General features: G+C 44.1%; 1 protein-coding gene across 1 annotated transcript; it reads right to left on the bottom strand.

Annotated features, from left to right (window-relative positions):
- Nucleotides 1-6,333: 6,333 nt before the first annotated feature.
- mnx2b (motor neuron and pancreas homeobox 2b) lies at nt 6,334-11,408 on the bottom strand (the record flags this gene model as incomplete). Its single annotated transcript, XM_080525695.1, has 3 exons — nt 6,334-6,735; nt 8,389-8,549; nt 10,976-11,408. The coding sequence occupies 3 exons, from the start codon at nt 11,406-11,408 to the stop codon at nt 6,334-6,336; spliced, it is 996 nt and encodes a 331-aa protein (XP_080381821.1).
- Nucleotides 11,409-18,274: the final 6,866 nt, after the last annotated feature.

Below are 18,274 nucleotides of genomic sequence, written 5' to 3'. Positions count from 1 at the left end.
GCAATATGCACTCTACATTCTAAATGCTTGACTTAGCAAAAGGTACAAACAAGTGAGAGCAATGAGAGGGGGTGCTAGCAACCAATGTTAGGGGGCCCCCTAGTGGCTGGGGCCCCACCGCGGTGCGTCGCTTGCGGGCCCGTCCGCTACGCCACTGACACACACACACGCGCGCGCGCACACACATGATAGTGTCACAAATGGTTCTATGATTTTTTTTAGGTGGACATTTTCCGTGAGGCGATACGTATTCTGATCAGCTCTTTATCTATCTTCATCTTCGTAGTTCGATAGCTCTGTACCCTCTGTAGAATGACATTGGGCCAACCACAATCACCAAAGCTTTGTTATTTTACGATCATTGCCCTTTTAAAGCACCTGTAACATAGATTTCCCGCAACAATAAAAGCTTTCATGAATACATTTCCCATTGTTCCGAGGTAGGCCAACCCTTTTCAATAAACTTTATGGCCAAAACTTGGCCTTTTTCATGCATTCGAACAGCGGTTTAAGTCAGACAGATGCGAATTTATGGCACCCGTCGCTCATTCCCTTACCTACCCATTAGCTTAAGTGACACAACAGGGCCAGGGGAAACCCAAACCAATACGGGTGATTACTTTAAAAGATCGGACAATCTGTTCATATTTCCGTAATGAGCCCGACATTTTGCTGATTGATTAAACTACAGGGTGTAAATATTTTATGGGGTCGTACCGCTAAAGTTATTGTGCCTGATTTATAATCCGACAAAGTGAAAGAGACCTATTTATTTATTTAACTATGAAAATGGGTTTTCTGGTAACCATTTTATATTGGAGGACTCGTGTGGGTCGTGTTGACGTCTAAAGGGGTGACTTGAGTGATTGTGACACTGTAATAGACAGCACAACACTTTTACACACGCACACACACACACACACACACACGCACGTGCACACCACACGCACATACATACATACATTGTGCTGAGCCCTCTCCTTTACTCCCTCTTCACCCATGACTGCGTGCCTGTGCATGGCTCTAACACCATCATCAAGTTCGCAGAAGACACCACGATGGTAGGCCTGATCAGCATCAACGACGAGTCGACCTACAGGGAGGAGGTCCAGCACCTATCAGTGTGGTGTGCAGACAACAACCTAGCCCTCAACACCAATAAGACCAAGGAACTCATTGTGGACTACAGGAAAGCTAGCAGCGTGTCTCCAGCTTCAAGTTCCTCTGTGTCCACATCTGTGAGGACCTCCCTTGGACCCTGAACTCCACCCTGGTCAAAAAGGTTGCAGCAGCGTCTATACTTCCTGAGGAGACTGAAGAAAGCTCATCCGTCTCCTAGGATCCTAGTCAACTTCTATCGGTGCACCATCAAGAGCATTCTGACAAACTGCATCACATTGTGGTATGACAGCCCAGTGGTATGAAAATGGCCAGTACATCACCGTAGCGTAGCCCAACTTCCTACTATTGAAGACCTCCAGCGTAGACGTTGTCTGCAGAGGGTGCTAGGCGTCAGTAGGGACACCTTTCACCCCAGCCACGGACTGTTTGCTCTCCTCCCATCTGGGAGGTGGTACAGGAGCCTTCATTCCCACACCAGCAGGCTCAGGATCAGCCCTCCCCTGCCCCCCCCCCCCCACTATGAGGAACATTTAGTACCAATATCACGGTACCCTCCCCCCATACCTCTACTGGCTGCACACTCATGACCCTGTTCTGTACATATCATATTGTACATATATCATAACTGTACATATAATGTAATGATATTTATCACATGTATATTCGCTTTTATATTCATAATATCATGCACTGTCTACATTATCATATGTTTTGCACTGTGCTACTGGTTAGATCTGGTTAGATGCCAAACTACATTTCGTTGTCTCAGTACTTGTACTGTGCAATGGCAATAAAGTTGTCAGAAGAGAAGGCTGTCAGCAAAAAAAATGAAAACAGTGGAGAAATCAGACATTATTATAGTAGCTGGAATTTACGCAGAGAATTTTTAATCAATATGACAGGTGTGTTCAGATTAAATTAGAATTGAGAAACTGATTCAATGATGTCTATATATTTTGCTCCGCTGCCTTATCAATTCGCTGTGATTTTTGTACTGTGTCATACAGGCCTATAGGCTATCATAAAACAGGCCAAATGGCATTTGTCATAGATCTGACATGTCACACATCTAAATGAGCTTGTATAGATTGATATGCTTTTTAATCAACCAAATTAAAAGCTGCATTGAGGGAGACATAGTGCTTAGGCCTTTAAGCACTGGTTACATTGAGCGATCTAGGCCTACTTTTTAGGCCTTAATTCTGAGCTGGAGTTGAAAGAAGTCCCCCTTCACTGATTTAAGGTCAGTTTTACGGTTCTTTCCCTAGGAATTAGGGTTGCATTGTCAGGGGCATATTTCAGAAATGTAATACAAATTCTTCTGAGAAAATTGCTTTGGAGCATGATGTGACATGTAACAAAAAAACAACAACTATTTTAACCCTGTAAAAGAGTAGCCTATAGGTCATTTGAGCACCTGGGGGCCCCTCAAAACAGTTAATCCAAAACTAGAAATAGAGACCATCCAATTAAACCTTGTCTTACTGGGTGGAGACGATGCCAGGGTTAACCACACATGTCCAAGGTTGTTCCCCATACCAGAATAGACTCCCATGAGAGATCTTGCTTTACTCAAGCACTTTTACGTGAACATAACAAGTTGTCTGACTTAAAGGTACCATCAAGCATTATTGGCCTATATATGGCTTTATAAGTGAGCAGACGTCTTGTCCAGAATCAGCATTGACCTCATGCTACCTTCAAACCTTACAATGCCCAAAACCAAACTTACACTAAACGTGTTCTCCAAATCCCTTGCAGTCTGAACAGAATCTTATTTCATGAGACAAGCAGCGTCTGCTCACCCGGCCAGTTAAAAATGCATTTAATCACTATATAAACATGTTGTTGTGGGCCAGAGTCGGAGAGGAGACGAGTTATGCGGAGTGTGTCCTCCGATTCGGTATTTAATCACTGCCCCTTACATGGATGCCCAATAAAACGCCCTGTTTCGGTCACACACACTCATCATCTCTTTTCTCTCACAAATTAAAATGCGCCTGGGTGACATCACCGTCAGGCGCTGATTACTTTACCTTCCCTTCATTAACTTAATTATTTGACTATCAGTAAACCCACCCGAGTAATTCATATCTGAAAGCCCCCGGGTCATAAATTAGAGAGACTGCGGCTTTAATATGCGCATTGGATTCACAGTCGCTATCTTTTATTTTTCAGGACAAGGTGGCAGTGGCAGTGGCTGAAATAGGTAGAAAAACAAGGAAGGAAGTACAAAGGAAAAATAAAGGAGGACTAGAGAAATGTTCCATTAAGTGTGATTGCAAGTGAACATTTGGCCAAAATGTTTATAGTCAGACCTCTTTGCCCTATTGTATCTGTTTGTCTCTGCTTGTGCAAGTCTCACAAGGTTAGGCTTACGGTATGAAAGCAGCTTACAAATAACTCAGTAGATGATCAGTAGATGCATCTTCAACTAATTGCCTAGTGTGTGTGTGTGTGTGTGTGTGTGTGTGTGTGTGTGTGTGTGTGTGTGTGTGTGTGTGTGTGTGTGTGCGTGCGTGCGTGCGTGCGTGTGTGTGTGTGTGTGTGTGTGTGTGTGTGTGTGTGTGTGTGTGTGTGTGTAAGTTATTCGTTTTTAGCAATAGCTGTTTGTTGGCACAAATCCTGCTTTACCCCCCTCATAAACCCAGACATTACACAAAGAGGGTTGTACCAGACTGTGAATTCAGGAATATCCCTGGTTACCATGTTTATAAAGTACTGGGTGTGAACGCACATGCATGCCTCTTGCTGGGGTCTCTATTGGTTTACCATAGTAGGGGGTGCTTGTGTTATGACCTGCAGTAGGTCTAGGTAGACCGGATCACATTTAGACTATACACCACCACAACTGACTACACACCCCATAGCTCCAGAGGATAGTGTTGCTCAGATAGTGTTGCTCAGGATTCTAACTATGTTGATTCTGACCTGGACAAAACAAGGCTATTTTTTACTGTTTGGGCATTGAGAGCCCAGCTATGTGGGGCATACAGTATGTATCATAAGCATTTTGGGTTTGTATCACCTAAACCTTTAACAAAAATGTAACTAACAACTTAAATTGAGAGATAGCTGACTCATTCTGGGGCTCGACAGACACACACTGACACATTTCACTTCCACAATGTTATAATGCATTCACACAGTTAGGTTGTTAATACTATCCTAGTTAGCCTATGCTTTCTTTCCTCTAGCCAACGAAGCTGTGGTAGTTAGGGCCGACGGTAGGCAAGTTTATATGCAACACTTGGCTGTATTAGGATCTAGATATGAGAATCCAGGGTTCCTAGTTTATACTGGACACATTTGGGTCACACCAAAGGCAAACCCAGGAAAAACCTGATGTAAAAAGGATTATAGTCAGAGCTCTAGAAGGTTCTAGTTCTTGTATACTAAGTAAAAAGTGGACTGTAAAAGTAAGTGTAGGGCTGGGCAGTGGGCACCAATTAACACACTACCTCTGGCACCACGGCAACATTCAGTTAGCGGTTCCAAACAACATCCTGCCTAATAATAGAACCCCTGGAAATGGACTTACAGGGTCCGACATTAGCCGCGGTGTTTCTGCATGCCTGCACACTTTGAAGAGGCAGCTATCAGAGACAGAAAGGTGAAAATCGGTGAGTGCACTCCACTAGAACACTCCTGACCAATTGTTAAAAAATAAAAAAAACTAGTCACTCGACTTTAGAAAGCAGTTTTCGGAACCAAAACAACTTTTGTTGTAAAAAAAAGAAAGAAAAAAAAAGCATCTCATTCCCTGATCGCTACCAATTAAACATAGTCATTACAACTATAAGAAAGCTTGAATGTTAGATATTGCACCTTTAACCATCATATTTAGTCAAAATAAAAATAAATATTTAAATTAAATCTACAAATCTATTTGAAAAACACTTATATTCACTTGAAATGCATAGACACAATTCCAAGCCTTTGGAACATTTTTTCATTGTTTTTATTATTTCACACTGTTGGACATCAACACAGACCAGTTTCAGTTAAATACAATTACTTCCTCCTGCCATTCACCTTTGATTTTAAATAAATTAGATACATTTACACGGTTAAATAACATCAATAAACAACCAAAAATCTGAATTAACCCAACAACAATGCCAATTCCACACAGATATAATTCTTTGAACCTCATTTAAAGTCCATGTCCATACATCACATGTCTAACATATGACATTAATGAGGACACAATTGCAACATCACACATAATTTTGTTCAATCCCCATTGAACTCAACAAATGTAAACTGTCCATTCACTCTTTTCTGTGAGCGTTTTTCAGTGAATAGAGCATGTCAGCACCAATAAACATCTGTACCAGTTGAAGGATACTGAACATAACTCTGACCTGCCACTGATCCTTCAGCAAGGCTGGTGGGAGGAGCCACGGCTGTCCGTCAGCCTGTCAGAGGGCAGAGCTTAAGAGAGACAAATGACATGGTAATTGTGGCCATTCATATACACTGCTCCTCCGCACCAAAACAGCTACTTTTCAGTCTAATCAGAATCAGAATGCACAGGACTCTATGTTCAGACAATGTTCAGTATAAAAAAAAATGCATGCTTTCCAAATATACAGTACAGATACAGGATTTAGAGTTGAAGCCACAGTACATTTTGTGGAGATAACATTTTTTATTTACCGTCACCCTTATGATGCTCCATTTATGCATGTGTGCGCATGTGTGTGTGTGTGTGTGTGTGTGTGTGTGTGTGTGTGTGTGTGTGTGTGTGTGTGTGTGTGTGTGTGTGTGTGTGTGTTTGTTTGTGTGCATGTGTGAGCACATCTGTCTGCCTGTCTGTGTGTATTCAGAACCAGCTTTTATAGCTTTTACAAGGGGTGTTATTGGAAAAATGTGAGCGCATTTTATTATACCACAATCTTTAAGGGTGAAAGACCAATGTAGGACACACTACGACATTCAGGAGTCTGTCAGGAGCAAAGAAACAATACATTACATCATTGCACACACACACACACACACACACACACACACACACACACACACACACACACACACACACACACACACACACACACATAAAAGAAAACATAATTTGGCTTTGGAAATGTCACTTTTCTTTTTGCCTCTTGTTACACTAATAGTTCATTTCTATCCGAGTGTCAAGCGCACATCGACAAAGATATTTCATTTCCTGGGCATGTTTCTTCCTGGTGTGTGTTGGTCCTTTCATAACCCCGCCCCTATCTTCCTGTCCCCGCCCCCCTGTCCCTCCTCCAGCTCCTCGTCAGAGAAAGGGCTGTGGGGGTTGTAGCTGATCTCAGCCGTGCGTTGTTGCAGAAAGTTTGTAGAACGTGGCAACCTCACACCACCACTCATGCTGACAGCAAACCTATGTTGCGCCTCTTCCTCTTCCTCCTCCTCCTCTTCCTCCTCCTCTCCTTCCTCCTCCAGGTCGAGCTCTTCTCCTCCATCCTCGTCTTGATTGACAGCCCGTCTATTCTCAGCTGACTTATCGGTGGCTGATTTGCGTCGTTCAGTCTCTGGCTGCGTGGCCGCAGACGCCTGCTGCTCCTTGGCCTTGCGGCTGCGCTTCCACTTCATACGGCGGTTCTGGAACCAGATCTTGACCTGCCGAGACATGACGACACCATAGGCCTGCTGTCAATCACACTGTTACCCAATCCCAGTACCGCAAAACAAATATCTCGTTGCCACAACTGAATCATAATAACATGATTGAAAAGTATTCTCACGAGCCATTTCAGAACAGACACTGTCCTGGATTAAATTGCCCAGGACATCACCATAAAAGACAAATAGAACATGCAGGGGAATCTGTTCAAGGTCTTTACAAAAGTGCTTGGGTTAGTTGTACACATACACACACACACACACACACACACACACACATACACACACACACACACATGAACACCAGAGGCCCGTTCCACTAAGCGAGATTATCTTCTAAGCCTCGATAAAGTTCTAATCGGCGATAATGTTAGCTTGCGTTCGGTTCCATCAATGTGGCTCAAATAATTCGCTGCTTGGTTGAGCTCCTTCTGAGTCAGATATAATTAGCCTGGTCACGAGCAGGCTAAAACACTGGCTAAAGTAATACGTGCGGGTGCGTCAAAAAAGGCTCACAGGCGGAAACTACATCCCGAACGACAGTTCCATCAAGTGTCTTTTAGGAAATATTAGTTCCCACTTCACACGAGATAGATAGATAGATTGGTTGACTGTGTGATAGATAGAGAATTTGATATTTTGAAAGTGTGATCGATCGATAGATAGTTTGATTGTGTGATAGATAACTTGATATTTTGAAAGTGTGACAGATAGATCGATAGATCAATAAAGAAAAGAGTGGAGAAAAAAAAAGTAATTGTTTCAACTTGCATTGCTGTCATCATAGCGGTCTGGCTGGCGCAGTGGTTAAGGCAGCCAGCTAGAGTTCCAAAGGTTGCGTGTTCGAGACTTGACTAAGCATTATTTTTATTTTTTTTACATTTAACCGAAGATTTCATGCAAAGGCTTCAAACACCATTGTAATCGTGTCAGTTCTTGTAAATTAGCCTGCACCATAATTTTATAGTCTACATACTTTTTTAGATGAGATTTTAGATTAGATTCAGACAACGAAATGCAGTAAAAAGTGAGTCCGAAAAGGGATTTGAACCACCGTCTAAAATTGACGAATAGATACTATGGCAGCGGTCGATACCACTAGGCCATTGTGGCGTTATGACGGTTTGTAGCCTGCTGCTGATATCACCACAGTAGTAAATATTCATTTATTAAAATATGAACATATAACAATAACTGGGGCTAGTATGACCTACGCATTTAATCGGTCAGCAATTTCTTGCCAAACCATTTCCCTCGCCTTGTTAATTGCGGCAGTATTGCACTATTTTACATCTTATTTTTCCGTCTTCATAAAGATCAATAATTCGGAATGCTGCGCAAATGTAGGACCCCTGCAGAGTGGAGTATCTTCATTTCGACAGATCGACTCTTCGGGGCTCTTTATGTCTGCTTGCACGCGCCCATATCCAGGATTTGTAAGCCGGTGTTCTGTGAACACTCATAACACAAGCCTGATCCTCGTTCGAGGAATCACCTGAGGCTTGAATTCCAATCCCGAGTTGCCTGATCGCCTGATTTATTTCAATCGCCGATATACTAATCCACCTTTAGTGGAACGGCCCCCTGCATGCGTGCACACTAACACAAACACACACACACACACACACGCACACACACACTCTTTCTCACCTGTGTTTCGGTCAGCATGAGTGAGGTGGCCACCTCAAAGCGTTTGGGTCTGGACAGGTACTTGTTGAGTTTGAACTGGTTTTCCAGCTCCAGCAGCTGCTGACTGGTGAAGGCTGTGCGGGGCCTACGACACTTCCCCAGGAGGCCAGACTGGGGCATCGCTGGGGTAGAGAGAGAGAGAGAGAGAGAGAGAGAGAGAGAGAGAGAGAGAGAGAGAGAGAGAGAGAGAGAGAGAGAGAGAGAGAGAGAGAGAGAGAGAGAGAGAGAGAGAGAGAGAGAGAGAGAGAGACAGACAGGAGGGAGAGAGAGAGAGAGAGAGAGAGAGAGAGAGAGAGAGAGAGAGAGAGAGACAGGAGGGAGAGAGAAATAGAGAGAAATAGAGAGAATGATTATTCATTGCTGAGTGACATTTGATTCAGCATTCTCAACAATATGGGTTTTTGATACAGGACACCTCTTCTTCCTATTAACACTTTTGAAATGAGAGTGAGGCCCTTCTGTTTCTTTTCAATTCGAGCTACGACAATACAGGTTTAGTCCTAGACTGTTTCAATGGTCTAATTTATGTAATACCAAGGACATAGGAAGTCCAATATAATTTTGTGGGAGGGAACGCACACATATGTCCGCACTCTCTCCCCATCATTAACTATAATAGCTTTACTCCAGTTTATTGTTGACGAGAGGACACAGCAGAAGCAGGGCGCGAGAGCCATAAAAAGCGCGAGCACGCCATTAACTTAATGAAAATTCGATGAACGCTTTTGGGATTTTATTGATGAACTACAGAATGTTTTAGGTGTTTGTTTATAGTTTCCTCCTCACACAAAGACAATTTTCATCTGGTTGACTTTTACAGCTAAATAAATACAGCGAAGATAAAAAGGTGATATTAGGCCTACACTCAGCAGTAAATGGATGCTATTCAACTCCAGAGGGTTTTTACATTTTTCAGGCTTAAGCCAAGGCCTATTTTGATCCTATTTATATTTCAGTAATTTCAGTTTCTAGGCATTTTGTACTGACTAATACTATAAAGTGACATTGAACTTGTAGGCTATTGATACATTTTTCCTTTTGGAGATACATGTGTGGTAGTGGTGGTCTAGTGGATAGTGAGTTGGACTTGTGATCGGAAGGTTGTGAGTTCAAATCCCGCCTGATGCCACACCACTACTAGTGTGCCCTTGGGTAAGGCACTTAGCCCTCAGTTACTCCAGGGGGAATGTCCCTGTAATTCGTAATTGTAAGTCGCTTTGGATAAAAGCGTCTGCTAAATGGCAAAATTAAAATTATAAATTATGTGTGTTTTATTACATTTGTTAAATATTGCTATTTTAATGGCATCCGCTACACCTGTTCATGTGACTAAAATCTGGTACCCCATCGATAGGTCTACAATTAAACAATGTGCTGTCGAATTTAAATGATTTCCATTTCAATACGCCCTGCATGTGTTTTGGGGCATTCGTTAAATTAATTAATTTGCCCTAACCGCTGCTAGGCCTATTGGATAATTTGCACTCCAAAGTTTGCACTCCAAGTTTTGTTGTTGTTGCTATAACCAGTATTGTATTTGTGTTTATATGGTGCAATTTAGTTGTATTTTAGCATTTAGTGAGTTACTGTATTATGATGTGAGTTAATTACATATTGTATATGACATTGTTGAGGCCCTGTGCAAGTCAAGCTTTTCACTCGCAAACCCACTTTGACTTTTGTCTGATTGTGTGTAATCATTAGGGCCTACAGGTTACCAGGCTATATTATTTTCGGCCTCGATGTAATAATAATAATAATAATAATAATAATAACATATTATTGTAGTAATAATAATAATAATTTTAATAATAATTCACTATTATTAGTATTAATTAATAATAATAATATGAATATTCTTAACATCGTTATTATAACCTCATAGGCCTATTTGTATTGTTATGATTACTGTTCTTGTTACAGTCATATGTTTGGTCAAGCGCGTTTGTTGACATACCGCATCAAATAAAATGGTTACACTTTTTTTTTCCTCAAGATTTCAGACGAGAATAATTATTTCCTTATGGTTAAAATGGAGGTTTGCTAGTGACAAATTAACTCTTTCATAAATCGCGCTTGTGTGTGTGTATGTGTGTGGCCTACCTTTATTTGCTTTACCTCACCTTTGGATATATGCAATGAGGAACAATAAGTGAGTTTACAACACCTCAAGGCGGTTGGGTTCAATGCTTTGGAAGTAGGCTAGTTGTTAAGTGATCAAACAACCCGTTCCCTATCAATAAACCACCGGTATCTGTCGACAAATTAATTCGTGAGTGATACCACACCTATTTGAAAAACATGATAGATTGCAACAATTAGGTTTGCATCTGTCTTGCTATATTGCTCAGGTGCAATAAAACTGTAGGCCTACACCAGACTTTGACACGTTAACACATTTAACACAAAACACACTTACTTAGCGTATGCCAAGGAATACAATAGGATTGTATAGGCAGCACATAGAGCAAAACGGCTCCCTTTCAACGTGTTTTAAATGTTTATGCGAAAAAAGTGACATGCACATGCAAACACACAGGTTGCTTACAACTATAGTCTGGAAGGCGTGGCATCATGATTCCAGCTCGAATCCAGTGCTCCAGCGGTAGAGCTCCTGCCATGCAAGCCGCCTTCAAGTGGTCATATGGTTGGGTTAGCTGCGTAAACCCAGAGTATGCGAAGGCAGTGTGCTGGCCGCCCAAAGCCGAGATTGGGTACATAGGGGCCGGGTACATGCCGGGGATTGCACCATGGGGCAGCGAGGCCAGCCCTGGGTGCGGGAGGTTCAGCAGTCCCGGTTTGGGTATTATCCCGGTTTGAAGTTGGATGGCCCCACGGGGGGATGGGGTGTCCCCTCGTCGACAGGACACGGGGCTGCCCGCGGGACTGTCGCTGCTCAGACCCGGGGAGAGGTCACGGTTCCCCCGGTGAGTTTCGTCGGCCAGCAGAGCATCGATTCGAAAGTTCTTTGATTTTTCCATAGCAACGCTCCTCAGGAAAATTGCAGTGAGCTGCTCAAAAGTCAAACTAGCCAATGCGCACATATGCTGCTGTGCATAGATAGTGGATCCAACTCCAGTCACCAAACCTATTATATTTTAGTTTCCGATGTGCAACACTCAATTTAAGTCATTATCAAGGCACTTTTGCATATGTTTGAGGGCAGGCGCGCGTTACAGCGCATCCCCTCGCAGCCCTTATAACTGTTCTTCTTATAACTGTCACTTATTTTGCATCCAGAGCTGTGAAGCGTTCAATTAGCAAAGTCCCTTCAACACATTGACTAATTTGCCCGATTAAACAAAGATGTATAACTGCAAGGCAACACAATTATGAAATACAACTATTTGAATTTCATTAATTTCCAAATGTCTCTGGTTTCGTAGTCCGTTGCCTATCCGCGCATTGAGATACGACGTCTACCAGGTTATGGCACGGTCCTCCTCGGGTCCTTTCGTGTTTAATAGCAACTTTACCAACTAAAGCGGTGCTTCACTCCTTCACCCGTCGATTCCCCACCCCTACAGATGTCTGAGATGTGATTGGCTCGTGCAGGTGCTGTACAGGGTGACTTTAGTCGACAGTTTTCTAATTAACTAATTACTCCCTCATTTCCCCTGAAGAACACTCTGAGCGCGCCCATACGCGTGCGTGAGATACGACCAACCTCTGTCCCGTTTGTCAACAACGCTTTCGGCGTTATAAGAGGTATATAAGAGGTAGCCTATTTTGTTTCTTGTTTTTGTTCCCTGTTACACATTTAGCCTTTTGTTTCCAAATATTCGATGTCGATAAGTGTAGGCCTTTTATTATACCATGTTTATAATATAAAGGCCCTATATGATGCTAAATAAAGCGGATTTAAAATGAGTTCAAAATGATTGATGGTAATAATCTGGCATACCCGTATATAGTAATGTCGCCATTTGTCTTCACATTTGATATTTAAGAGTCCTATTTTTGTATGTTTTGTATAATATTGTATGGCTTCGTTTCACTATTTTCAAACCGCATATCAAATTAATAATTGGCATATGGCATAGAGCATCTGTAGGCTAGTTTGTGTGTCGATGTATTCTTAAAATGCTGCTCTCCCCAAACTCAGTGAAGTAGCAGACGTGGTCCGGAAGGCAAGAGCAGCCTCAGCCCCAGGCCCCAACGGGATACCATACAAGCTGTACAAGAACTGCCCAGGAGTCCTGAGACACCTGTGGAACCTGTTGAGAGTGGCTTGGAAGAACCAAGTCATCCCTTCAGAGTGGCAAAGAGCTGTCACAGTTTTCATCCCGAAGGAGCAGAACTCCACTACCATCAGCCAGTTTAGGAGTATCGCTCTCCTCAATGTTGAAGGGAAGATCTTCTTTTCCATCTTGGCTAAGAGGTTGACCAGCTACCTCACAAGTAACGAGTACATCGACACCAGCTGCCAGAAGGCGGGTGTGCCAGGCTTCCCAGGGTGTGTGGAACACTCTGCAGTAATATGGGAGCAGATCCAAAGGGCGAAAAGAGAGAGAGGTGACCTGCATGTCGTGTGGCTGGACCTCGCCAACGCATACGGGTCTGTCCCGCACCAACTCATCGAGTTTGCCTTGGATTTCTTTTACATCCCAGTCTGCATTAAAGCCCTGGTGGCCAAGTACTTTGAAGACCTCCAGATGTGCTGCACCCATCAGGACTTCACAACAGGCTGGCAACAGTTGGAAGTAGGCATTGCCATGGGATGCTCAATCTCCCCCATCCTGTTTGTTGCAGCCTTCGAGATCATCCTCATAGGGGCCAGGAAGATGGTCGGAGGAGTGAAACTGCCCTCAGGTGAAAGGCTACCAGCGGTGAGAGGCTATATGGACGACATCACCACCATTCTCCAGACAGCAGCGTGTACAACAAGACTGCTGAAGAGGATAGACGAGCTTGTGAGCTGGGCGAGGATGAAGATCAAACCCCCCAAATCACGCAGTGTGTCTATCAGGAAAGGAGTCAGAAGCGACAACACCATCTTTGTCGCAGGTGGTGAGGACATCCCATTGCTGGCAAATCAACCCGTCCGCAGCCTGGGTCGAACCTACACAGCAGAGCTTTCTGACAGGCAGATGGGGGAGACGGTGAGGAAGCAGCTCGCAGATGGCCTGGCCAGGATCAACCAGAGCCAGCTCCCCGGAAAGTACAAAGTATGGTGTTACCAGTTCATACTGTACCAAAGGGTGATGTGGCCTCTGAAGATGAGCGAAATCCCCTCCTCAGTGGTAAGCAAGATGGACGGGCTGGCAAACTCGTTCATCAGGAAGTGGCTGGGACTGCCAAGATGCTTCTCAGACGTGGGCCTCTTTGGTAGGAACACGCTTCAACTGCCACTGCGATCCATCAGCTCTGGATACAAGCAGGAGAAGGCTCGGTTGGTGCTAGAGCTGAGGGAATCCACTGACCAGCTGGTGAGAGCAGCGGGCACCCAGATAAGAACTGGAAGGAAGTGGAAAGCCCAAGAGGAGGTTGATTTGGCAATCGGCCAGCTGAAGCACCGCGAGGTGGTCGGCAGAGTCCAGGAGGGTAGAGCAGGCCTTGGAAGGGGCGAGACTCCCATGTTCTGGTCAAAGGCTTCCAAAGAAGATCGTAGAGCCATGGTGGTGGCAGAAGTGGCAAGAACTGAGCAGGAACGCCTTAACATAAAGGCGGTGTCCCAGGGCCAGCAAGGACGCTGGACGTCATGGGAAGGTCTCACAAACAGGCCCATGTCATGGTCTGACCTGTGGAAGATCCCCCAAGCTAGGCTCAGCTTCCTGATCAGAGCAACATATGACACCTTGCCTTGTCCCCGAAACCTCCACCAATGGTTTTCTGCCGAAGAGACCTGCCCCCTTTGCAACACCATCAATGCGAGCCTCCAGCACATCCTGACAGGCTGCAAGACAGCGCTGTCCCAAGGCCGCTACACATGGCGACACGACCTGGTGCTGAAAAAGCTGGCAGAGGTGGCAGAGACATGCAGACAGGAGGCAAACAGCAGACCTTCCGCTCCAGACAGACATCCCATCCAGTTTGCAAGGGCTGGAGAGAGAGTCAAACCCTCCCGTCAGAGAGATACAGCAAGACTCCTCGCACCGGGTAGTGAGTGGACCATGAGGGTCGACCTGGGGAGACAGCTCCAGTTCCCCAGGGAGATCGTGGAAACATCGCTCCGACCAGACCTGGTCATGTGGTCAGAGGCTTGCAAGACAGTCCTTCTGGTCGAACTCACTGTCCCTTGGGAGGGTGGTTTGGAGGCAGCCAACGAGCGGAAGCGAGCCAAGTATGCAGATCTGGCGGCGGAGTGCAGGGAGGCTGGCTGGAAAGCCGTTACGTGCCCTGTGGAAGTGGGGTGTAGGGGCTTCGTAGGTTCCTCAGCTGCTCGCCTACTCCGTGACATAGGATGCACAGGAGCAAGGCATCGGAAAGTCATGAAAGAGCTGGCTGAGGAGGCGGAGAAAGGCAGCTTCTGGCTGTGGCTAAGAAGGAAGCATAAGGGTTGGGGGGCGAACAACACCTAGGGCATCAGCAGGGGGTGGCAGGGAGAGATCCCTGCCATCGCTCCGCCACCAGGAGATGTACTGGGGTTAAAGGAGCGAAACGTCAATGACTGGTGGTCCCCAGCTGATGACCCAGTTAGGCCCACATAGGTGTTCAGTGAGGTGTCACAGCACACCTGTTCTAAAGGCACTGTTGGAGGTGCGTCAGGCAGCAATGCCCAGCAGGAGTACCATCACCTGTATCATGATTTACTGACGATGACATGGCAATTTATATGTCAATTAGTGTAATATTAACGACTTGCTTATTTTAAAACCAAGCTAAGATACCATGTACAGGCCTAATGAAATTTTACGAGCAAGAATAATACATAAACCGTAAAAGAGTGCATTAGTGGAAGTGATTTAGCATAGAAAAGATAGACCACTCCAGAACATTATTCATTAATCACGCATTGTTGACTAGACAAACGTACATGAACAACAAATAGGCTATAGTTGAAATAATTGCATTCGAGATTAATGTAGTTGGATGTAAAACGCATATTGTAGCTCCAAAAAACATTATAACTTGAAAACCCATGTCAGGCCTGTATCGACTGTATACTTGTCTAATCAAACGAATGAAGAAGAATAGCTTTTTTGGAACCTCGGCCACACCTGCGAGGTCACTTGATCTTTGCCGGTGAACTATGCTTCAAAATTAAACAATTTCAATCTGGGATTCAAACAGTAACGAAGCAGTCTTTGCTAAACAGCTTAAGGATGGGGCTGGAGATATGTAAGCACTCTTAAATTCATATACAGGCTATGAATGCAGGGACTGACCATCCATGAGATCAAAATAGTTAAATCATGTTTTGAAGCAATACAGTCATTTTTTTGAAGGGGTAAGACAGTTGAACTAAGCTCATATTATGGTATTAATAGGTTATATCCCTCAATAATCAATGGTTACCCTATATATCATTCATTTATAATAGCAATCCCAGATTGCCCTTTTAACAACTGGCATACAACGATCTGCATTATCCCTTGAGAAGAAATGCGTGCAGGTGTGCGCGAGAACCGCGGTATGCCCCATGAAGACAGAGATATCCCGTTTCTGAGTCGCAGTCGGTGAACCTTCTTCAGCATGGCATTAGCTCATGCATGCATCATGGACTATACTGCAATACCATCCCTGCTATGGTCCAACAGGCCTAATCATGTCATTGTGATATTTAAGCATATACCACATAACATCAACGTTACACATATTTCCTTTTGAATGTTGTTTAGATTAGCCTACTTGATTGTTATTATTTTATTGCATGTATTTTAGTTTTGTCTAATTTAAAGTGTGTCAAAGGTGATTTTCAATCACATTTGCATCTATAGATTTAACACTTCAGTTAACAGATCAACAGCAGATTTGGGGTATTAATACAACAATTATAGGATTAATTAATAATATTTTTATTTTAAATAACAAAAATACATTTATGAGGGGAAAAACACTACATTTGTAGACTATAGCGTGAAACGATTAAATGGAAAATATACATTTCACACATTGGACATTATACATTTCGTGGTAAACAGCTCTTCTGTAAGCTCTGATGAAGTAACTGATCACATTACCAGCACATAACTGCATTGGATAGGCCTAATCAAATATGCGGTAACAATTAATTCAGGGGGGGGGGGGGTGCTATAAAATCCAAGTACAAACTTGCCTAATCTAAAATGCTCTAAATGATATCGCAAGAAATTTAAATCTTGTCTGGAGATATGAATATAACGCTTAAATGGAGGACGCTTTCATGCTGTATGTAGACCGTCGCTCACAGTGTTGTGTGTGGTTATTGTTGTTGCGTCTGACCCCAAGCAGATTGGAGCGACGACACGCCCGGCGCCTGGCCCTCTCCCCCTCCCCTCACCCCGCTCCCTATCCCGCAGATTACTGCCTGTCGCTCGCTCTGATATAGAGCTAATTTGCTCCAGGGAAATCAGGGCCCGCCGCCGAGTGCTTTTCGCCTATTCGTCCCAACCTCTTCCCCTCGCGCCTCGTTTCCTTGCTTTTATGATTTAAAAGTAATTTAAATAGCCCGGTCGCGGGTATATCCGTCATCTGCAACCGCTGACAGAGGTGCACAAATTAAATTGAATCAATGCTCGAAATGGCATCGCTGCCCCCGGTGTCAGGTCGCCCGGTTGGAGCAGTTATAAGAAACGCTATAGCCTACGATCGCGGTGCGCGTCATTGGAGCGTGAATATGTTCATACCTGTAGGCTATGGCACAGAAGCATCGACATTCACTTCCCTTATCTCTATTTGTAGCCATGCAGCAGCCAGCATCTAATAGGCCTACTTTTAGTCAGCAATGATGGAGCTACACTATGGACAAAAGTATGCGGACACAGTTATTGTCTGGGGCTGTTTTCATGGTTTGGGCTAGGCCCCTTAGTTCCAGTGACAGGAAATCTTAATGCTACAGCATACAATGTTTCCAACTTTGTGGCAACAGTTTGGGGAAGGCTCTTTTCAGTTTCAGCAGGACAATGCTCCTGAGGTCCATAATGACATGGTTTGCCGTGTTTAGTCAGGGAGAACTTGCCTGGCCTGCACACAGAGCTCTGACCTCAACCCTATTGAACACCTTTGGGATGAATTGGAACGCCGAGTGCGAGCCAGTCCTTCTCGCCCAACATCAGTGCCCAACCTCATTAACGCTCCTGCTGAATCGGAGCAAATACCTGCAACCATTATTCTAAAATCTAGTAGAAAGTCTTCCCAGAAGTGGAAGCTGTTATAGCAGCAAAGTGCCCATGGTTTTGGAATTCAAAGTTCAACAAGCACATATGGGTGTGATGTTCAGCTGTCCCAATACTCTTGTCCATATGGTGTATTTTACCAACCGACTTTCGCGCAAATTTGATTGACAGAAAGTGACTAGCCTAGCACTAACATAGTGCATGATTAGAACATCCGGGTTACGTTGTCAAGTTAGAACAAGACCTCCCCCGCTTTGATCCTGAACCAGCAGCATACATGTTGTATGTATGTGTGCATGTGGGTATATGTTGTGTGACCTCTTACTCTGACCAAATAGAGAGACATCCAAATACTGCAGGGATGAATCATTGTTCATGTGATGAGTGTGCGTGTACATGTGTGTTTGTTTGTTTGGTTGAGCAGAGGGCTACCTGATTACCTTTGCTCTGTACCACTTGACGTCCTTTTATGTAAGAAACATGCAAGCAATGTACAGTATATCAGCAGGGCAGGTTATCTATGAGGAGTAGTAGTGTGCTGAACTGCCACCTGAGAGAGAGAGAGAGACACACACACACATAGGCAGGCA

The sequence above is a fragment of the Nansenia antarctica genome, assembly GCF_963989245.1.
Source record: "Nansenia antarctica genome assembly, chromosome: 3".
In the NCBI taxonomy this organism is placed as follows: domain Eukaryota; kingdom Metazoa; phylum Chordata; class Actinopteri; order Argentiniformes; family Microstomatidae; genus Nansenia; species Nansenia antarctica.
This window is presented reverse-complemented; position numbering and strand designations above follow the sequence as displayed.